At 37.1% G+C, this 23,507-nt stretch overlaps 1 protein-coding gene and 1 pseudogene across 1 annotated transcript; one reads left to right on the forward strand and one right to left on the reverse strand.

Moving 5' to 3' along the window:
- Nucleotides 1-420: 420 nt before the first annotated feature.
- Nucleotides 421-1,552, forward strand: LOC146636758 (uncharacterized; annotated as a pseudogene).
- Nucleotides 1,553-11,251: 9,699 nt separating this feature from the next.
- Nucleotides 11,252-12,487, reverse strand: LOC146636759 (uncharacterized). The gene has a single exon (XM_085351034.1). It carries the CDS (start codon nt 12,485-12,487, stop codon nt 11,252-11,254), a length of 1,236 nt encoding a protein of 411 aa, XP_085207160.1.
- Between the last annotated feature and the right edge of the window lie 11,020 nt (nt 12,488-23,507).

Genomic DNA, 23,507 nt, shown 5'->3' on the forward strand with positions numbered 1-23,507 from the left:
TTAATAAATGTTCTCTTTTATAAAAAGTAGGATAATTAAAAAAACTTTTATTATACCTCTATTAGAAAAAAAACTGTCTTGTTTTCTGTTGTCTGTTATGTAATATTAGGGATGTTTGTGACAATTAATTTCTTCATCGGCTGGACTAACCAATAGTCCACAACTAGGAAACACTGAAATTTTAAGTTAAGTTTGAAAACAGTTTAAAAAAAAACACCCCATTCCAAAACGTCTTGTGACAATCTCATTGGAGTGATGATGTCATAGAACGTCATAAGTCCTTTGATGTTTTTCCTTAAATAGGGGTGAGAAACAGCAAGTTTTAGTTCGTTTCAGCAGCATCTGTGTTTGCAGCATACAAAACGTTCACCACAGAAACATTTGGAAAGCTCTTCAAAGTCATCGTATAGAAACTCCAACATGTTTCCAAGAAAAAAACAACCAATTCAAAAAGATTACGCCGCCTCTCCTTCCTGGCGTGGCCAGCCAATTTCCCCAAATGGCATCTCATCCTTCCAAAGGGCATTAGAGGAGAGTAGGAAGGAAAACTACCTTCTCCAGAAAAAAATGCAACAAATTGAAGAAGAAAAACATCAACTGGAGGACAAGTGTAGACGAATGGAAGCCCAAAATAAAGAGCTGGAAGAAAGACAACAGCGCCAGCCGGACATAAACATTATTAATGAGGGCTGGGGAATCAAGTTTGCTCAGGCCCGAGAGCAGATTGTGCACCTCAATAAAGAAAACAGGCAAAAGCGCGCAGAACTAAAAGAAATGACCAACCAGCTCCAAGACAAGAAAACGATGACTGATAAGATACAACGGGATCTCCAATACATGGACCGAAAAAATCGGCTCCTCCAAAGACAGCTCCATGAAGCTGTGGAAGAAAAGAATAAATTCCTCCAACAGAAGGAAGAGCAGGACAAAAAGCAACAAGACATGCAGCACAAACTGAAGAGCATGCAGGAAAAATACCGCATGCTGAAAGAAAGCCTGGATGAAACACTGCGCCAAAATAAAGACCTTCTTCAACAGAAAGAGCAACAGCAAAAAAGACTGAAAGAAGGAAAACGCATCGTCCAGGACTTTGAGTCTAAAAATCTAAAACTGCAAGAGTTTTGTAATCAGCTGAAGGACAAAGCAACTAAAGTGGAAGAAGAAAGGGACAAACTGGAGAAACGGTGCTCACAGATGCAGAAAAGGATCGATCAGATAGCGAGAAACAACTCCGAGCTCGTTAAGGGGCGTTTGGTGGAATTCAATAACTTGAAGAGTGAACACACTCAAATGCAGTCACAAAAACAACAAGAAGACAAAATACATGAAGACAAAAATCAAGAAATCAAGAAAAGAAAGAAGCAGTTAAAAGACAAGCACAAAGAGGTCCAACAGAGAAATGCAGACATGCACAAGGACAAGCTGATACAGGAGGCAACATCCAAACAACTCAAAGACAAGCTTGAAGAACAACAAGCAGCATTGGAAGAGGTGGAACAAAGATGTGAGAAACTTGAAGAAAAACCACTTGCAGAAACCATCGACGAGCTGAGAAATCTCATCGTGGAGAAAAAAGCGCTCGTGGAAAAGTGCATGAAAAAAAAGAAAAAAATGGTTCCACTTGTTCCAGAGGAGAGACGCTACTGCTTCCTCACCTGATGTAGCCTCGTCTTGCTCCACCTCTGTTAACCCCCCCCCCCCCCCCCCCCCCCCCAGCCAGTCCCGGCAGTTGACTGTCCCCTCCTGAGCCTGGTTCTGCTGGAGGTTTCTGCCCGTTTAAAGGCAGTTTTTCCTCCCCACTGTCGCCAAGTGCTTGCTCAGAGGGGATTGTTGGGGTTTTCTCTCCTCTGCCTTTTTTCTTCATTTACTTGTTTAACTCCTTTCATTATTACTTCATTTTACCTTGTTTCTTCATTTACTTGTTTAACTTCTTTCATTATTACTTCATTTTACCTTGTTTCTTCATTTACTTGTTCAACTTCTTTCATTATTACTTCATTTTACCTTGTTTCTTCATTTACTTGTTTAACTTCTTTCATTATTACTTCATTTTACCTTGTTTCTTCATTTACTTGTTTAACTTCTTTCATTATTACTTCATTTTACCTTGTTTCTTCATTTACTTGTTTAACTTCTTTCATTATTACTTCATTTTACCTTGTTTCTTCATTTACTTGTTCAACTTCTTTCATTATTACTTCATTTTACCTTGTTTCTTCATTTACTTGTTCAACTTCTTTCATTATTACTTCATTTTACCTTGTTTCTTCATTTACTTGTTTAACTTCTTTCATTATTACTTCATTTTACCTTGTTTCTTCATTTACTTGTTTAACTTCTTTCATTATTACTTCATTTTACCTTGTTTCTTCATTTACTTGTTTAACTTCTTTCATTATTACTTCATTTTACCTTGTTTCTTCATTTACTTGTTTAACTTCTTTCATTATTACTTCATTTTACCTTGTTTCTTCATTTACTTGTTTAACTTCTTTCATTATTACTTCATTTTACCTTGTTTCTTCATTTACTTGTTTAACTTCTTTCATTATTACTTCATTTTACCTTGTTTCTTCATTTACTTGTTCAACTTCTTTCATTATTACTTCATTTTACCTTGTTTCTTCATTTACTTGTTCAACTTCTTTCATTATTACTTCATTTTACCTTGTTTCTTCTTTTACTTGTTTAACTTTTTCATTATTACTTCATTTTACCTTGTTTCTTCCTTTACTTGCTTGTTATTCTTATCTAAATAATAAACCAATTAAATTTATCCTTTGAGTATTTTTCATCTCATCTTTACAGAATCTTTCCAAAACATTTTCAAACATTCAGATCTGTCTTTTATTTTCTTCTTGAAACCTCATAAATGGTGAACTAAAAACCCGGATTACGGTTTGAAACATAGTTTCAGCTGAAACTGGCATAACATGCTGTGTGTGTGTGTGTGTGTGTTTGTGTGTGTGTGTGTGTGTGTGTGTGTGTGTGTGTGTGGAGAGAGAGAGCTCACAAAATTAGGTGGTGTTCTTCATTGTAATAGGAAAGGTAACATGGGTCCCCACCGTTTCTCAAAGACTTGTTTCTGTAGTCTGAGTATGTAATTTGTTCCATCAGACAGACATGGATCCATAGATTATATCTGGTTTTAACCATCTGATAGTTATGCATTTTAGGGCTGCAGTGAGTCATATATTTAGCAGGTAACTTTTGGCTTTGCAGTCAATATGTTCTGCAATCCTTCCCAACACTGCTGCTGTAGGACTTAGTGGAATATTTACCTTGGAAAATGTCTTTGAGAGCATCAAATATCTGCCTCCAGAATACACAGAGTTTAGGGCAGAGCCACAATATATGAGTGTGGTTGGCAGAGTGTGTCCCACAGTTCCTCCAGCATGAACTCAGATGTGTTGGACCCATCTTAGCAGTTATTTCTGGTGTTCTGTAGAATCTGGCACATTAATGCCCCCTTTATTTTGGGCACTGCAGGGTTTTGAGTCTAATTCTAGGCCGCTGTTTAGCCTACATGAAGTTAGAAATTCTTCAATACAGCTTGGACTCTCCACCATTTGACCCTTAGAACTGAAGAAGCTTCTCGGATGAGAGGTGAAACGTCTTCAAGTAACTCAAAGAAGTCCAGACGCTTTTCTTTCCAAGCTCCTTAGACTATGATGACCTGGATGACTGAGAACCTTCACAGACTTCTCCACACTTTAAATGCGCTCTAATGATGGGAACGTGTGGTAACATTTAGTCTTAACTGAAATAACATATTGCATCTATAAATGGGATTAAAATGTTTACCAAAGACTAACGTTTTTCATTCAGAACAAACAGCAGATTTCAGGTTAGGGCTGCACAACTAGTTTGTCCAATATTAAAATGACAGTTGTTTGTTACAATTATTCACAGATTGTTGTGGCAAAATGTGTTTTGATTGCACTGTCATGTCAGAATACTGCTTTCACCTTTACTTTGTGCTACACTCATGTTAATTAATCTTCATAAATTAATGTTTGCAAACACAAAGTATAAAGTTTTCCACTCTGCTATTTGTACCTGCACAATAGATGTGAATAAAACTCAAACCTATACGAGCTCCTTCTCCGTTTCCCTGCAACATTTTGTATAGATCTAACTTTTTGCCACATAAAGAACCTTCTGATGTGTTTACAGTAAATGTATTTGATAGTAGCTTATTTTGTAACTTTTAGTGGGCCTATGCAATGTTCCCTCTAAGCTGCGCACGTGCGCAATTGCGCACTGCTGGCACAGTCTCTGCGCACAGAAATTCTGCTTTGTGCACAAAAAAAGATCTAACCTGAATTGAAATTAAAATTAATACTTTAACAATTCTGTTTTGCAGTGTTGGTCAGTAAGTGACTGGTTGCTCCCATATGGGAACGATGCCACCTTATCCCATAGTCCAGCCAATAATGCGTATATGCGCAGCTAATCAACATGGTTGACAGGCTATGACAGCGTCCTTATGTGACGCTTTTTTGTTTTTACATTTTCATGGTAAATGGGCTAAAGCAGTTAATTAAAAGTAGTCTAACATAAATGTAAATGCTGTAATTTGATTCTTTTAATAAACCATGAAACTTGGATGGATTCGATGCCGGCGTGACCACAGTGCACACGTCTGATGTCGCTCAGTGGTCCAAGGGATCGCTCAGGGAGTTTGTGTGTTCGCTCAGACACATGAAAAATTAGAGGGAACACTGGAGTTGACCATGAATTCCTCTATGTGAAGCCATCTATCTGATAGCTGAAGCTTGGCTCAAATTGGGTCATGCAACAGGGCACTTATCCTAAGCACACCAGCAAGTCTACAAAAGTATGGAAAAAGAAAATCAATCAAGGTTTTTCCATTGCCCAGGGAAAGTCCAGATTTTGACCTGATTTAGATGCTGTGGTGGGACTTCAAGAAAAGTGTATATAAATGAATGTCCCAAAAACCCAGCAAATTGGGGCATTGTTGTAAAAATTATGCCAAATTATGGCAAATATTCTGTTGAGCTTAAATACAGAGTTTCCTGTGTCATGAAAGTTGCTCACTTTTTACCTGGTTCGAATTCAAAGTACACATCAAGTCAAGTTGGCTCAAAATGCTCTTGCTCCGCTTCTGTCAAGAGTGCATCAGTAGTCAGTTCTGTGTACTTGGTTTAGCCAAGTATTCTAAAATGCATTTTGTCTGAAACGAAATAGGACATTACTTATTTGCAAAAGCCCTCCAATGTTTTTGGACGTCTCCATTCCCGCTGGTTTAACAGAGAGCTCTCCCTATCAGTTGTCAGCTGACCAAGAGGCTGAGGCTCACCGGAGAGAACACCTGACTCGCACATCACTTTCAAAATCCCTGCTGACTTTTGCCACTTAGTGAAGCACAAATCTTCAAAAATGACACTTCTGTGAAAACAGAAAGGATTAGTGGATATGGATTAAAGGATACGGATATACACTCACACACATACCTCAGGGGCTACACAATAATGAGGCACATTTCCAGCAACAGCATTACGTTTTAAAATAGTAAATATACAGAGTGTAACTTTCTAAAGGTTTATATCCATTGAAATGTCATCTGTAATTAAGAGTATCCATAAACAGTAACAATTTCCAGAACACTTTCTAAAAAAATACATCTATTATTTTTATCTGTAGTAATGCCATTTTATTGCAAATACCTATTAAAACAAAACCGATATTAGAGTTGATGCAATCAAAAGTGACCTATTTCTTTTTATTCTTCTGTGTTGTTTTTCAGAAAAATAACTTTATTTACTATAACTACGTTGGACCGGAAACAAATATGACAGTAAATTAAACAGAAAGAACATGTGCTGTAAGGTCGCTGTAGCAGAAGTCATCTCCACTGAAGCCCCCTCACAGCAGAGGGCCAGTCATGCTGTTTATTAGAATTTGCTAGTTTTCAGTGAGAAAAAACATTTTCATCAAGTTTTAAATCCTTTCGTTGCTCTTTTCTCTGTGATTGTCATAAAATCGTCGTCCTCTTTTCAAGCCTTAGCTCGCTTTTATTTTGAAATATGAGTCTTGTGATCAGAGATGAATCTGTGCTGCATGATGTGCGTAACATCAGAGCGATAAAAGCCAGCTTTGCCTTTCAGTGATTCGCAGTAAGGACATAAATGACCTAAACTGAGACTGAAAAAAGTGCAGTCAGTTAAATGTTAGCTCACCTAACATGTAGCAGTGTTTACATGTAGCCATGTTTGACAGACTCCAGGGCTTTGATACCATAAGATGCCTCATATCCTCACAGACTCATGAGATCACACAGGTGGTCTGACCTGCTCGTGTCACACTGTGCTGTCTGTCTGTCTGTCCGTTGTTTTTCTCCTGCAGTGATGTTATGTAGCAGAAAAACAGTTGGATGCTGGAAAAGTGCAGAGCGATGGGTGACGTGTGGAGAACATCACAGTCTGTGTGTGTTCAACAGCTGTTAGAGCCACACTTTGTCCTTTCTGTGGTATAACTGCTGGATTTATTTTATTCCAACACTTAGAAACTGTCAGCAAAGCAAAACTTCATGATTGGATGATCCTGTGTCACGTCCACAGTGTCAAACGTGCACAGAGACAGTGACACCCACAGAGAAACCCTCAGCTTGGTGTCCATTGCAAATCTGCACCTGTTGTCTTGTTTCTACTTTCTTTGTTGAACTCAGAAACTCGAGACTTGAGATGAAGAAAAATGTTAAATAATGGAATAAAAAAAGATGATTATTAAAAAAAGTAAAGTAAAATTATATAAATAAATGAGGTGATGATATTTCTGTTTACTTTAGAAGTTATTATACACTGTATGCTGTGATTCTGATCTGGGAAACATTAAAGACATTCATAGCCAGACTGCTGACTTTGTGTTTTTATTCAGTCGCCTAACAGAAGTGCAGTAAGAAACGATTTAGCCCATCCTGATTTCTTAGCTATTTGCATATTTGACACACTTACGTGTTTCAGATCGTGAAGCAAATTTTTATGATAGATAAAGATGACCAGAGTAAGTATAAAATAAAGCTTTTACATGTATTGCTGGGAGGTCGGCAGCTCCCTCCACTGCTTGGCCCTCTGTGAAAAACAACTGGGATCCAGCTTCCCTGTGATGCTGAATTATATAAGCGGAAGAAAATAAATAGATAGAAGGATGGATGATTGTATTTTGTGTACAATCGTTGAAGTGTAAAAAGGGTTGGCCCTCCGTGGTGCCCTAAGCAAAGTTTGATTTTTGGGGCCCTTTAATAGTGCCAATAATACTGATTAATGATCACCTACTATAAATGTATTTCATTTTCTAATGTTGATGTTGTTGTGAAAAATGTCATAAAAACAGATAACAAATTTGCAACTTTCATGAAAAATGTTTTCATTAATATTTTAAAAAACCAGCAAAACACCTCCCCCTGCTGGCCACACAGAGAAACAATAGATAAAACCTGAGAGCTGCACAGTTGCAGCAGTGTGGTTTACGTCATTCTGTTGTCAGCCTGTTTTACACATCGGTAGTTTCTTATTGACGTGTAAAAAGATCTGAAATCGTAGTAAATTCAGCTGCTATTGTGGGCTGGGGATGATTTACACTTAACATTTTAATAACTGGGTACTGAATGTCATAGGCCCAATGTTCCCTCTAATTTTTCACGTGTCTGAGCGAACACACAAACTCCCTGAGCGATCCCTTGGACCACTGAGCGACATCAGACGTGTGCACTGTGGTCACGCCGGCATCGAATCCATCCAAGTTTCATGGTTTATTAAAAGAATCAAATTACAGCATTTACATCTATGTTAGACTACTTTTAATTAACTGCTTTAGCCCATTTACCATGAAAATGTAAAAACAAAAAAGCGTCACATAAGGACGCTGTCATAGCCTGTCAACCATGTTGATTAGCTGCGCATATACGCATTATTGGCTGGACTATGGGATAAGGTGGCATCGTTCCCATATGGGAGCAACCAGTCACTTACTGACCAACACTGCAAAACAGAATTGTTAAAGTATTAATTTTAATTTCAATTCAGGTTAGATCTTTTTTTGTGCACAAAGCAGAATTTCTGTGCGCAGAGACTGTGCCAGCAGTGCGCAATTGCGCACGTGCGCAGCTTAGAGGGAACATTGCATAGGCCCACTAAAAGTTACAAAATAAGCTACTATCAAATACATTTACTGTAAACACATCAGAAGGTTCTTTATGTGGCAAAAAGTTAGATCTATACAAAATGTTGCAGGGAAACGGAGAAGGAGCTCGTATAGGTTTGAGTTTTATTCACATCTATTGTGCAGGTACAAATAGCAGAGTGGAAAACTTTATACTTTGTGTTGGCAAACATTAATTTATGAAGATTAATTAACATGAGTGTAGCACAAAGTAAAGGTGAAAGCAGTATTCTGACATGACAGTGCAATCAAAACACATTTTGCCACAACAATCTGTGAATAATTGCAACAACTGTCATTTTAATATTGGACAAACTAGTTGTGCAGCCCTAACCTGAAATCTGCTGTTTGTTCTGAATGAAAAACGTTAGTCTTTGGTAAACATTTTAATCCCATTTATAGATGCAATATGTTATTTCAGTTAAGACTAAATGTTACCACACGTTCCCATCATTAGAGCGCATTTAAAGTGTGGAGAAGTCTGTGAAGGTTCTCAGTCATCCAGGTCATCGTAGTCTAAGGAGCTTGGAAAGAAAAGCGTCTGGACTTCTTTGAGTTACTTGAAGACGTTTCACCTCTCATCCGAGAAGCTTCTTCAGTTCTAAGGGTCAAATGGTGGAGAGTCCAAGCTGTATTGAAGAATTTCTAACTTCATGTAGGCTAAACAGCGGCCTAGAATTAGACTCAAAACCCTGCAGTGCCCAAAATAAAGGGGGCATTAATGTGCCAGATTCTACAGAACACCAGAAATAACTGCTAAGATGGGTCCAACACATCTGAGTTCATGCTGGAGGAACTGTGGGACACACTCTGCCAACCACACTCATATATTGTGGCTCTGCCCTAAACTCTGTGTATTCTGGAGGCAGATATTTGATGCTCTCAAAGACATTTTCCAAGGTAAATATTCCACTAAGTCCTACAGTAGCAGTGTTGGGAAGGATTGCAGAACATATTGACTGCAAAGCCAAAAGTTACCTGCTAAATATATGACTCACTGCAGCCCTAAAATGCATAACTATCAGATGGTTAAAACCAGATATAATCTATGGATCCAGTGAGTGTCTGTCTGATGGAACAAATTACATACTCAGACTACAGAAACAAGTCTTTGAGAAACGGTGGGGACCCATGTTACCTTTCCTATTACAATGAAGAACACCACCTAGTTTTGTGAGCTCTCTCTCTCTCCACACACACACACACACACACACACACACACACACACACACACACACACACACACACACACACACACACACACACACAGCATGTTATGCCAGTTTCAGCTGAAACTATGTTTCAGACCATAATCCGGGTTTTTAGTTCACCATTTATGAGGTTTCAAGAAGAAAATAAAAGACAGATCTGAATGTTTGAAAATGTTTTGGAAAGATTCTGTAAAGATGAGATGAAAAAATTCTCAAAGGATAAATTTAATTGGTTTATTATTTAGATAAGAATAACAAGCAAGTAAAGGAAGAAACAAGGTAAAATGAAGTAATAATGAAAGAAGTTAAACAAGTAAAAGAAGAAACAAGGTAAAATGAAGTAATAATGAAAAAGTTAAACAAGTAAAAGAAGAAACAAGGTAAAATGAAGTAATAATGAAAGAAGTTAAACAAGTAAATGAAGAAACAAGGTAAAATGAAGTAATAATGAAAGAAGTTAAACAAGTAAATGAAGAAACAAGGTAAAATGAAGTAATAATGAAAGAAGTTAAACAAGTAAATGAAGAAACAAGGTAAAATGAAGTAATAATGAAAGAAGTTAAACAAGTAAATGAAGAAACAAGGTAAAATGAAGTAATAATGAAAGAAGTTAAACAAGTAAATGAAGAAACAAGGTAAAATGAAGTAATAATGAAAGAAGTTAAACAAGTAAATGAAGAAACAAGGTAAAATGAAGTAATAATGAAAGAAGTTAAACAAGTAAATGAAGAAACAAGGTAAAATGAAGTAATAATGAAAGAAGTTAAACAAGTAAATGAAGAAACAAGGTAAAATGAAGTAATAATGAAAGAAGTTAAACAAGTAAATGAAGAAACAAGGTAAAATGAAGTAATAATGAAAGAAGTTAAACAAGTAAATGAAGAAACAAGGTAAAATGAAGTAATAATGAAAGAAGTTAAACAAGTAAATGAAGAAACAAGGTAAAATGAAGTAATAATGAAAGAAGTTAAACAAGTAAATGAAGAAACAAGGTAAAATGAAGTAATAATGAAAGGAGTTAAACAAGTAAAAGAAGAAACAAGGTAAAATGAAGTAATAATGAAAGAAGTTAAACAAGTAAATGAAGAAACAAGGTAAAATGAAGTAATAATGAAAGAAGTTAAACAAGTAAATGAAGAAACAAGGTAAAATGAAGTAATAATGAAAGGAGTTAAACAAGTAAATGAAGAAAAAAGTTAAAATGAAGTAATAATGAAAGAAGTTAAACAAGTAAAAGAAGAAACAAGGTAAAATGAAGTAATAATGAAAGGAGTTAAACAAGTAAATGAAGAAAAAAGGTAAAATGAAGTAATAATGAAAGAAGTTAAACAAGTAAATGAAGAAACAAGGTAAAATGAAGTAATAATGAAAGAAGTTAAACAAGTAAAAGAAGAAACAAGGTAAAATGAAGTAATAATGAAAGGAGTTAAACAAGTAAATGAAGAAACTAGGTAAAATGAAGTAATAATGAAAGGAGTTAAACAAGTAAATGAAGAAACAAGGTAAAATGAAGTAATAATGAAAGAAGTTAAACAAGTAAATGAAGAAACAAGGTAAAATGAAGTAATAATGAAAGAAGTTGAACAAGTAAATGAAGAAACAAGGCAAAATGAAGTAATAATGAAAGAAGTTAAACAAGTAAATGAAGAAAAAAGGTAAAATGAAGAAATAAGGAAAGAAGTTAGGAGAGAAAACCCCAACATTCCCCTCTGAGCAAGCACTTGGCGACAGTGGGGAGGAAAAACTGCCTTTAAACGGGCAGAAACCTCCGGCAGAACCAGGCTCAGGAGGGGACAGTCAACTGCCGGGACTGGCTGGGGGGGGGGTTAACAGAGGTGGAGCAAGACGAGACTACATCAGGTGAGGAAGCAGTAGCGTCTCTCCTCTGGAACAAGTGGAACCATTTTTTCTTTTTTTTCATGCACTTTTCCACGAGCGCTTTTTTCTGCAGGATGAGATTTCTCAGCTCGTCGATGGTTTCTGCGTTTTTTTTCTTCAAGTTTCTCACATCTTTGTTCCATCTCTTCCAATGCTGCTTGTTGTTCTTCAAGCTTGTCTTTGAGTTGTTTGGATGTTTCCTCCTGTATCAGCTTGTCCTTGTGCATGTCTGCATTTCTCTGTTGGACCTCTTTGTGCTTGTCTTTTAACTGCTTCTTTCTTTTCTTGATTTCTTGATTTTTGTCTTCATGTATTTTGTCTTCTTGTTGTTTTTGTGACTGCATTTGAGTGTGTTCACTCTTCAAGTTATTGAATTCCACCAAACGCCCCTTAACGAGCTCGGAGTTGTTTCTCGCTATCTGATCGATCCTTTTCTGCATCTGTGAGCAGCGTTTCTCCAGTTTGTCCCTTTCTTCTTCCACTTTAGTTGCTTTGTCCTCCAGCTGATTACAAAACTCTTGCAGTTTTAGATTTTTAGACTCAAAGTCCTGGACGATGCGTTTTCCTTCTTTCAGTCTTTTTTGTTGTTGCTCTTTCTGTTGAAGAAGGTCTTTATTTTGGCGCAGTGTTTCATCCAGGCTTTCTTTCAGCATGCGGTATTTTTCCTGCATGCTCTTCAGTTTGTGCTGCATGTCTTGTTGCTTTTTGTCCTGCTCTTCCTTCTGTTGGAGGAATTTATTCTTTTCTTCCACAGCTTCATGGAGCTGTCTTTGGAGGAGCCGATTTTTTCGGTCCATGTGTTGGAGATCCCGTTGTATCTTATCAGTCATCGTTTTCTTGTCTTGGAGCTGGTTGGTCATTTCTTTTAGTTCTGCGCGCTTTTGCCTGTTTTCTTTATTGAGGTGCACAATCTGCTCTCGGGCCTGAGCAAACTTGATTCCCCAGCCCTCATTAATAATGTTTATGTCCGGCTGGCGCTGTTGTCTTTCTTCCAGCTCTTTATTTTGGGCTTCCATTCGTCTACACTTGTCCTCCAGTTGATGTTTTTCTTCTTCAATTTGTTGCATTTTTTTCTGGAGAAGGTAGTTTTCCTTCCTACTCTCCTCTAATGCCCTTTGGAAGGATGAGATGCCATTTGGGGAAATTGGCTGGCCACGCCAGGAAGGAGAGGCGGCGTAATCTTTTTGAATTGGTTGTTTTTTTCTTGGAAACATGTTGGAGTTTCTATACGATGACTTTGAAGAGCTTTCCAAATGTTTCTGTGGTGAACGTTTTGTATGCTGCAAACACAGATGCTGCTGAAACGAACTAAATCTTGCTGTTTCTCACCCCTATTTAAGGAAAAACATCAAAGGACTTATGACGTTCTATGACATCATCACTCCAATGAGATTGTCACAAGACGTTTTGGAATGGGGTGTTTTTTTTTAAACTGTTTTCAAACTTAACTTAAAATTTCAGTGTTTCCTAGTTGTGGACTATTGGTTAGTCCAGCCGATAAAGAAATTAATTGTCACAAACATCCCTAATATTACATAACAGACGACAGAAAACAAGACAGTTTTTTTTCTAATAGAGGTATAATAAAAGTTTTTTTAATTATCCTACTTTTTATAAAAGAGAACATTTATTAAAGAGTATGTATTTAATTAAAAAACTCTGTTCATCTAAAGCAGGGGTCAACAACCTTTAAGACCCAAAGAGCCATAATTGGCCTATCTGGGGTTGAAAGGCTCGATAAATGCACGGTGTTTCGCCGGGTACACCGGCTTCCGCGAGTGTGATGCTTATTTTGAGCGATGAAAAAATAACAAAATATAATTTTATTTGTATAATGCAAAATCACAATAATCTTCCAATTTAGAACTACAAGTAAAAAAAAATCGAGAAGAAAAACGAAAGAAAAATAAAGTATCGCTATTTACCGTCAACTAACAGAGTTCTGTCATGTTCTCGTGACAAAGTGCCAAACTGGCCTCAGTCGTGTTTTTCTTTCTTTCATCTTCTCTTCTTTTGTTGTTTTGTTTGAAGCATTTGTTTAATTGTTGTTTTTTATTGTGTGGAAAGAATTTTTCTGAAAATATAGATATAGAGAAATGATATTATATATAGTTCTATATAAAATGTGTACAAAGGAGAAAGTATATAAAAGGGTTTTCTCAGTGGGGGATCTATGCATGAATTATTTTTAAAGACGCGGGGAAAAGGACACTGTACCTGTCGATGCACGTTTCCCAAGACTAAACGAGTCATATCGCTCCATGTTTGCTACTTTTGGTTTTTGGTTTTCTCCCGCAGAGTAAGAGCATCGCAGGAGCTCCTGAAGTCAAACGACGCCTCCCAGCACTCATTTATTAAAACGGAGTCGATGCCAAAAGTCTTAAACGTTAGAATCAAAGCAACAGCTGTGAACTCAGTCATGGTGTCATGTGCAGCCTTCATCTTACTGTCACTACTTTTTCATTTTAGGGTACGTGAGGTAAAGCGTCCGTCGATGTAGCTTGATTGTACAAAATTATTTTTCTACGTTATTAACAAAACAGAGCAGAGACTGATGCTGCTCCTGTCTGACCCCCTTGTGTATGGCACGTGTGTGTGTGTGTGTGTAGGAGCGGCAGTCGCTGTGTGAGTGTGATATCACATCTGCATCACTCAAGCGTAGGCGGGCCCGCGTCAGACAACAATAAACAAAAAGCAGAAAAAGGCCAACAGTAAAAACTCAGACTCCAGCATGAGCTCCTTCCTGCTGCTTAACCAATCACCTTCCTCCATATCATCACTGCTCCCTCCCTCCTCCTCTCTCCATCCTACACCACCTTTGTTATTTAACACCGACCCCCCCAATCTGATAATCAGACAAATTCCCAAACACCTGACTTCACTGTGTCGACACCGTTCCTGACTATTTCTGACCTCAGGTCAGCTCTGCTATTATCCTCACATTAAGGGTTCGTTCACCTGCCTGCAGATGATCTGTGAGCTCGTCGGTTGTAAATTAAACTCTAAGCACACTGAGGGTAACCGGGAGGCGTTCAGGGCCTGCAGTGCAGAGCTGCAACATGACAAAAAGGGATGGGGGCTCAGATCTCCTGAACAGGGTGGAAACAACACGGTGGGTTTGTGCTGTTTGTGATTCCTGCTCCGTCACTCTGGTGGAGACGACTGCAGCTCAGCAGCGCTCCCTGCTGATCCTCTGATGAAGATGTCAACAGTATGTAAACTGAGCTGATGTGCTGCTGTTTGAGCCCACGTGGTAGCGTACGTCCAGTATGGGAGAACTTAGTCACCGGTGCTGTCTTTGCTTGTGCTCTAGCTTTAGCCTGTTTGATTGTTTGTTTTCTATTTTATTACTGCCTAAAAGGGGAGGTGGGGGAAACACATGCCTGACTTCTCCTGTCAGAGGTTTTGTAAGCTCACTGGAAGGGAAACGTGCACAATGTAAATCATAAAACAACTGACTGGGGCTGTGCTGCAGGTGGATCAGTGCTGTGGACAGTAGCTGTGGAAAAGAGACTGGACAAAGACTCTCAGCCTTAAATACAGGACAGAGGATGATCCGATCATCTTTCAGCTAACAGTGTCGAGCAGAAGGACGGCCGGCTGATGCGTCCGTACGAACCCTTTTGTACTCACTCCTGTGTATAAGGAGGCGGCGAGGGGTTGTGTAGTTAACCTCAGCACCACACAGCTACAGCAGAGGACAGAACACAAACGAGTCCTTTCATTCGGCTCTGTTCTTTCTCCTTGTCGGTTTTATAAGCTAACACTAGAGGGCGCCATTGTGGCACATTCAGCGCTCACTCTGAGGTCACTGGACAGAGAAGAAAATACCAAACTGGGAGACGGATGGAGACGAAACATCTGGAAGATCAGAACTGTACATTTTTAAGTGTAAGAAAAAAAAACAGACAAAACATTTGTAAATATTAAGTTTCTTGTTTATTTATACATCCGGCCCTGTATGCTTCAGGAAAAACTGAACAGGATGGAGGTGGACCCCTGCCTGGTGGCTTGGATCTCCGACTACCTCACCGACAGACCACAGTACGCCAGGCTGAAGGACATCACGTCTGACACAGTGGTCAGCAGCACAGGAGCACCACAGGGAACTGTGCTGTCCCCTCTTCTCTTCACCCTGTACACCTCTGACTTCTCTACAACTCTGAATTATGCCATATTCAGAAGTTTGCAGATGACACAGCCATCATGGGGTGTATCTGGGATGATCAGGAAGAGGAGTACAGAAGTCTGGTGAGGAACTTTGTCGCATGGAGTCACACAAACCACCTGCAACTCAACACCTCAAAGACTAAGGAACTGGTTGTGGACTTCGGGAGGTCCAGAGAAGGTCCGCTGCCGGTTCAGATAGAGGGGGAGGAGGTGGAGGTGGTCAATAAGTACAAGTACCTCGGGCTGTGGGTGGACAATAAACTGGACTGGTCATGCAACACAGAGCACCTGTATAAAAAAGCCCAAAGCCGACTGTACTTCCTCAGGAGGCTGAGGTCTTTTAACATCTGCAGGAAGCTCCTGAGGATGTTTTACCAGTCGGTGGTTGCTGGAGTACTTTTCTATGCTGTGGTGTGCTGGGGGAGCAGCACAGCAAAGAAGGACTCATCCAGGCTGGAGAAACTGATCAGGAAGGCGGGCTCTGTGGTCGGCATGAAGCTGGACACTCTGGTGACAGTGGCAGAGAAAAGGACATTAAAGAAACTGCTGGACATTATGAACAATGCTGGGCATCCTCTGCACACGGCCATTAACAACCAGAAGAGTCTGTTCAGTGACAGGTTGCTTCTCTCAAAGACAAGAACCAACAGACTTAAAAACTCCTTTGTCCCACACGCCATCAGACTGTTTAACTCCTCTCTGGAGGGGAGAGGGAGGGGAAACAGGAGGACAAAGGAGGACAAAGGAGGGGGGAACAACTAAGCTGTAGTGCCTCTTCACCTCACTGTGCAATACCTTTGTGCAATACTTTTGTAAATAGTCAACGGTGCAATAGACCTCAATACTTGAAATGTGCAATTCACTTGTATTTTTATTTTTATTCCTATTTATTCTATTTATCCCCTTCGTATATTTTATTTATATTTGTCTCTGTATTTATGTGTGTGTGTGTGTGTGTGTGTGTGTGTGTGTGTGTACATATATATATATATATATATATATATATATATAACATTCTGTAACTGTAACTTCTGTCGGTGCTGTGCTTTTTTGGAAACCGAATTTCCCAGAGGAACCCACCCGAGGGATTAATAAAGTTCTATCTTATCTTATCTTATTTTATGTTTTGTTTGTTTGTTTTTTGGAGTGAATGAATGATATGCTTATTTTGTGATGACAAAAGACAACAGGTGCAGTTTGTAATGAGAAGAAAAAAATGGCCGTTAGCTAGAGGTTTCAAATGAGTTCATCCTTACCACCGATCAGTTTTGTCTTTGTTTTTTCAACATTTATTTTATTTTTGTCATAACGTTGATCGTTATCATGTGACCATCCTGTAGCAGGAAGGTCGCTGTAGCAGAAGTCATCTCCACTGAAGCCCCCTCACAGCAGAGGGCCAGTCATGCTGTTTATTAGGATTTGCTAGTTTTCAGTGAGAAAAAACATTTTCATCAAGTTTTAAATCCTTTCGTTGCTCTTTTCTCTGCGATTGTCATAAAATCGTCGTCCTCTTTTCAAGCCTTAGCTCGCTTTTATTTTGAAATATGAGTCTTGTGATCAGAGATGAATCTGTGCTGCATGATGTGCGTAACATCAGAGCGATAAAAGCCAGCTTTGCCTTTCAGTGATTCGCAGTAAGGACATAAATGACCTAAACTGAGACTGAAAAAAGTGCAGTCAGTTAAATGTTAGCTCACCTAACATGTAGCAGTGTTTACATGTAGCCATGTTTGACAGACTCCAGGGCTTTGATACCATAAGATGCCTCATATCCTCACAGACTCATGAGATCACACAGGTGGTCTGACCTGCTCGTGTCACACTGTGCTGTCTGTCTGTCCGTTGTTTTTCTCCTGCAGTGATGTTATGTAGCAGAAAAACAGTTGGATGCTGGAAAAGTGCAGAGCGATGGGTGACGTGTGGAGAACATCACAGTCTGTGTGTGTTCAACAGCTGTTAGAGCCACACTTTGTCCTTTCTGTGGTATAACTGCTGGATTTATTTTATTCCAACACTTAGAAACTGTCAGCAAAGCAAAACTTCATGATTGGATGATCCTGTGTCACGTCCACAGTGTCAAACGTGCACAGAGACAGTGACACCCACAGAGAAACCCTCAGCTTGGTGTCCATTGCAAATCTGCACCTGTTGTCTTGTTTCTACTTTCTTTGTTGAACTCAGAAACTCGAGACTTGAGATGAAGAAAAATGTTAAATAATGGAATAAAAAAAAGATGATTATTAAAAAAAGTAAAGTAAAATTATATAAATAAATGAGGTGATGATATTTCTGTTTACTTTAGAAGTTATTATACACTGTATGCTGTGATTCTGATCTGGGAAACATTAAAGACATTCATAGCCAGACTGCTGACTTTGTGTTTTTATTCAGTCGCCTAACAGAAGTGCAGTAAGAAACGATTTAGCCCATCCTGATTTCTTAGCTATTTGCATATTTGACACACCTACGTGTTTCAGATCGTGAAGCAAATTTTTATGATAGATAAAGATGACCAGAGTCAGTGTAAAATAAAGCTTTTACATGTATTGCTGGGAGGTCGGCAGCTCCCTCCACTGCTTGGCCCTCTGTGAAAAACAACTGGGATCCAGCTTCCCTGTGATGCTGAATTATATAAGCGGAAGAAAATAAATAGATAGAAGGATGGATGATTGTATTTTGTGTACAATCGTTGAAGTGTAAAAAGGGTTGGCCCTCCGTGGTGCCCTAAGCAAAGTTTGATTTTTGGGGCCCTTTAATAGTGCCAATAATACTGATTAATGATCACCTACTATAAATGTATTTCATTTTCTAATGTTGATGTTGTTGTGAAAAATGTCATAAAAACAGATAACAAATTTGCAACTTTCATGAAAAATGTTTTCATTAATATTTTAAAAAACCAGCAAAACACCTCCCCCTGCTGGCCACACAGAGAAACAATAGATAAAACCTGAGAGCTGCACAGTTGCAGCAGTGTGGTTTACGTCATTGTGTTGTCAGCCTGTTTTACACATCGGTGGTTTCTTATTGACGTGTAAAAAGATCTGAAATCGTAGTAAATTCAGCTGCTATTGTGGGCTGGGGATGATTTACACTTAACATTTTAATAACTGGGTACTGAATGTCATAGGCCCAATGTTCCCTCTAATTTTTCACGTGTCTGAGCGAACACACAAACTCCCTGAGCGATCCCTTGGACCACTGAGCGACATCAGACGTGTGCACTGTGGTCACGCCGGCATCGAATCCATCCAAGTTTCATGGTTTATTAAAAGAATCAAATTACAGCATTTACATCTATGTTAGACTACTTTTAATTAACTGCTTTAGCCCATTTACCATGAAAATGTAAAAACAAAAAAGCGTCACATAAGGACGCTGTCATAGCCTGTCAACCATGTTGATTAGCTGCGCATATACGCATTATTGGCTGGACTATGGGATAAGGTGGCATCGTTCCCATATGGGAGCAACCAGTCACTTACTGACCAACACTGCAAAACAGAATTGTTAAAGTATTAATTTTAATTTCAATTCAGGTTAGATCTTTTTTTGTGCACAAAGCAGAATTTCTGTGTGCAGAGACTGTGCCAGCAGTGCGCAATTGCGCACGTGCGCAGCTTAGAGGGAACATTGCATAGGCCCACTAAAAGTTACAAAATAAGCTACTATCAAATACATTTACTGTAAACACATCAGAAGGTTCTTTATGTGGCAAAAAGTTAGATCTATACAAAATGTTGCAGGGAAACGGAGAAGGAGCTCGTATAGGTTTGAGTTTTATTCACATCTATTGTGCAGGTACAAATAGCAGAGTGGAAAACTTTATACTTTGTGTTTGCAAACATTAATTTATGAAGATTAATTAACATGAGTGTAGCACAAAGTAAAGGTGAAAGCAGTATTCTGACATGACAGTGCAATCAAAACACATTTTGCCACAACAATCTGTGAATAATTGTGACAAACAACTGTCACTTTAATATTGGACAAACTAGTTGTGCAGCCCTAACCTGAAATCTGCTGTTTGTTCTGAATGAAAAACGTTAGTCTTTGGTAAACATTTTAATCCCATTTATAGATGCAATATGTTATTTCAGTTAAGACTAAATGTTACCACACGTTCCCATCATTAGAGCGCATTTAAAGTGTGGAGAAGTCTGTGAAGGTTCTCAGTCATCCAGGTCATCGTAGTCTAAGGAGCTTGGAAAGAAAAGCGTCTGGACTTCTTTGAGTTACTTGAAGACGTTTCACCTCTCATCCGAGAAGCTTCTTCAGTTCTAAGGGTCAAATGGTGGAGAGTCCAAGCTGTATTGAAGAATTTCTAACTTCATGTAGGCTAAACAGCGGCCTAGAATTAGACTCAAAACCCTGCAGTGCCCAAAATAAAGGGGGCATTAATGTACCAGATTCTACAGAACACCAGAAATAACTGCTAAGATGGGTCCAACACATCTGAGTTCATGCTGGAGGAACTGTGGGACACACTCTGCCAACCACACTCATATATTGTGGCTCTGCCCTAAACTCTGTGTATTCTGGAGGCAGATATTTGATGCTCTCAAAGACATTTTCCAAGGTAAATATTCCACTAAGTCCTACAGCAGCAGTGTTGGGAAGGATTGCAGAACATATTGACTGCAAAGCCAAAACTTACTTGCTAAATATATGACTCACTGCAGCCCTAAAATGCATAACTATCAGATGGTTAAAACCAGATATAATCTATGGATCCATGTCTGTCTGATGGAACAAATTACATACTCAGACTACAGAAACAAGTCTTTGAGAAACGGTGGGGACCCATGTTACCTTTCCTATTACAATGAAGAACACCACCTAATTTTGTGAGCTCTCTCTCTCCACACACACACACACACACACACACACACACACACACACACACACACACACACACACACACACACACACACACACACAGCATGTTATGCCAGTTTCAGCTGAAACTATGTTTCAAACCGTAATCCGGGTTTTTAGTTCACCATTTATGAGGTTTCAAGAAGAAAATAAAAGACAGATCTGAATGTTTGAAAATGTTTTGGAAAGATTCTGTAAAGATGAGATGAAAAATACTCAAAGGATAAATTTAATTGGTTTATTATTTAGATAAGAATAACAAGCAAGTAAAGGAAGAAACAAGGTAAAATGAAGTAATAATGAAAGAAGTTAAACAAGTAAAAGAAGAAACAAGGTAAAATGAAGTAATAATGAAAAAGTTAAACAAGTAAATGAAGAAACAAGGTAAAATGAAGTAATAATGAAAAAGTTAAACAAGTAAAAGAAGAAACAAGGTAAAATGAAGTAATAATGAAAGAAGTTAAACAAGTAAATGAAGAAACCAGGTAAAATGAAGTAATAATGAAAGAAGTTGAACAAGTAAATGAAGAAACCAGGTAAAATGAAGTAGTAATGAAAAAGTTAAACAAGTAAATGAAGAAACCAGGTAAAATGAAGTAATAATGAAAAAGTTAAACAAGTAAATGAAGAAACAAGGTAAAATGAAGTAATAATGAAAGAAGTTGAACAAGTAAATGAAGAAACAAGGTAAAATGAAGTAATAATGAAAGAAGTTAAACAAGTAAATGAAGAAACAAGGTAAAATGAAGTAATAATGAAAGAAGTTAAACAAGTAAATGAAGAAACAAGGTAAAATGAAGTAATAATGAAAGAAGTTAAACAAGTAAATGAAGAAACAAGGTAAAATGAAGTAATAATGAAAAAGTTAAACAAGTAAATGAAGAAACAAGGTAAAATGAAGTAATAATGAAAAAGTTAAACAAGTAAATGAAGAAACCAGGTAAAATGAAGTAATAATGAAAAAGTTAAACAAGTAAATGAAGAAACAAGGCAAAATGAAGTAATAATGAAAGAAGTTAAACAAGTAAATGAAGAAACAAGGTAAAATGAAGTAATAATGAAAAAGTTAAACAAGTAAATGAAGAAACAAGGCAAAATGAAGTAATAATGAAAGAAGTTAAACAAGTAAATGAAGAAACAAGGTAAAATGAAGTAATAATGAAAAAGTTAAACAAGTAAATGAAGAAACAAGGCAAAATGAAGTAATAATGAAAGAAGTTAAACAAGTAAATGAAGAAACCAGGTAAAATGAAGTAATAATGAAAAAGTTAAACAAGTAAATGAAGAAACAAGGTAAAATGAAGTAATAATGAAAGAAGTTGAACAAGTAAATGAAGAAACAAGGTAAAATGAAGTAATAATGAAAAAGTTAAACAAGTAAATGAAGAAACAAGGCAAAATGAAGTAATAATGAAAGAAGTTAAACAAGTAAATGAAGAAACAAGGTAAAATGAAGTAATAATGAAAGAAGTTGAACAAGTAAATGAAGAAACCAGGTAAAATGAAGTAATAATGAAAAAGTTAAACAAGTAAATGAAGAAACCAGGTAAAATGAAGTAATAATGAAAAAGTTAAACAAGTAAATGAAGAAACAAGGTAAAATGAAGTAATAATGAAAGGAGTTAAACAAGTAAATGAAGAAAAAAGGTAAAATGAAGTAATAATGAAAGAAGTTGAACAAGTAAATGAAGAAACCAGGTAAAATGAAGTAATAATGAAAAAGTTAAACAAGTAAATGAAGAAACCAGGTAAAATGAAGTAATAATGAAAAAGTTAAACAAGTAAATGAAGAAACAAGGTAAAATGAAGTAATAATGAAAGAAGTTGAACAAGTAAATGAAGAAACAAGGTAAAATGAAGTAATAATGAAAGAAGTTAAACAAGTAAAAGAAGAAACAAGGTAAAATGAAGTAATAATGAAAGAAGTTAAACAAGTAAAAGAAGAAACAAGGTAAAATGAAGTAATAATGAAAGAAGTTGAACAAGTAAATGAAGAAACCAGGTAAAATGAAGTAATAATGAAAAAGTTAAACAAGTAAATGAAGAAACCAGGTAAAATGAAGTAATAATGAAAAAGTTAAACAAGTAAATGAAGAAACAAGGTAAAATGAAGTAATAATGAAAGGAGTTAAACAAGTAAATGAAGAAAAAAGGTAAAATGAAGTAATAATGAAAAAGTTAAACAAGTAAATGAAGAAACCAGGTAAAATGAAGTAATAATGAAAAAGTTAAACAAGTAAATGAAGAAACAAGGTAAAATGAAGTAATAATGAAAAAGTTAAACAAGTAAATGAAGAAACCAGGTAAAATGAAGTAATAATGAAAGGAGTTAAACAAGTAAATGAAGAAACAAGGTAAAATGAAGTAATAATGAAAGAAGTTGAACAAGTAAATGAAGAAACCAGGTAAAATGAAGTAATAATGAAAAAGTTAAACAAGTAAATGAAGAAACCAGGTAAAATGAAGTAATAATGAAAAAGTTAAACAAGTAAATGAAGAAACAAGGTAAAATGAAGTAATAATGAAAGAAGTTGAACAAGTAAATGAAGAAACAAGGTAAAATGAAGTAATAATGAAAAAGTTAAACAAGTAAATGAAGAAACCAGGTAAAATGAAGTAATAATGAAAAAGTTAAACAAGTAAATGAAGAAACAAGGTAAAATGAAGTAATAATGAAAGAAGTTGAACAAGTAAATGAAGAAACAAGGTAAAATGAAGTAATAATGAAAAAGTTAAACAAGTAAATGAAGAAACAAGGTAAAATGAAGTAATAATGAAAGAAGTTGAACAAGTAAATGAAGAAACAAGGTAAAATGAAGTAATAATGAAAAAGTTAAACAAGTAAATGAAGAAACAAGGTAAAATGAAGTAATAATGAAAAAGTTAAACAAGTAAATGAAGAAACAAGGTAAAATGAAGTAATAATGAAAAAGTTAAACAAGTAAAAGAAGAAACAAGGTAAAATGAAGTAATAATGAAAGAAGTTAAACAAGTAAAAGAAGAAAAAAGGCAGAGGAGAGAAAACCCCAACATTCCCCTCTGAGCAAGCACTTGGCGACAGTGGGGAGGAAAAACTGCCTTTAAACGGGCAGAAACCTCCGGCAGAACCAGGCTCAGGAGGGGACAGTCAACTGCCGGGACTGGCTTGGGGGGGGGTTAACAGAGGTGGAGCAAGACGAGGCTACA

The sequence above is a fragment of the Diplotaxodon limnothrissa genome, linkage group LG3, assembly GCF_057381915.1.
Source record: "Diplotaxodon limnothrissa isolate DT_005_m linkage group LG3, D_limnothrissa_male_GT1.1, whole genome shotgun sequence".
Taxonomy (NCBI): domain Eukaryota; kingdom Metazoa; phylum Chordata; class Actinopteri; order Cichliformes; family Cichlidae; genus Diplotaxodon; species Diplotaxodon limnothrissa.

Excerpts from the sequence above, each read along its gene's own strand:
- LOC146636759 (XM_085351034.1), bottom strand. The coding sequence starts at position 12,487 with ATGTTTCCAAGAAAAAAACAACCAATTCAAAAAGATTACGCCGCCTCT.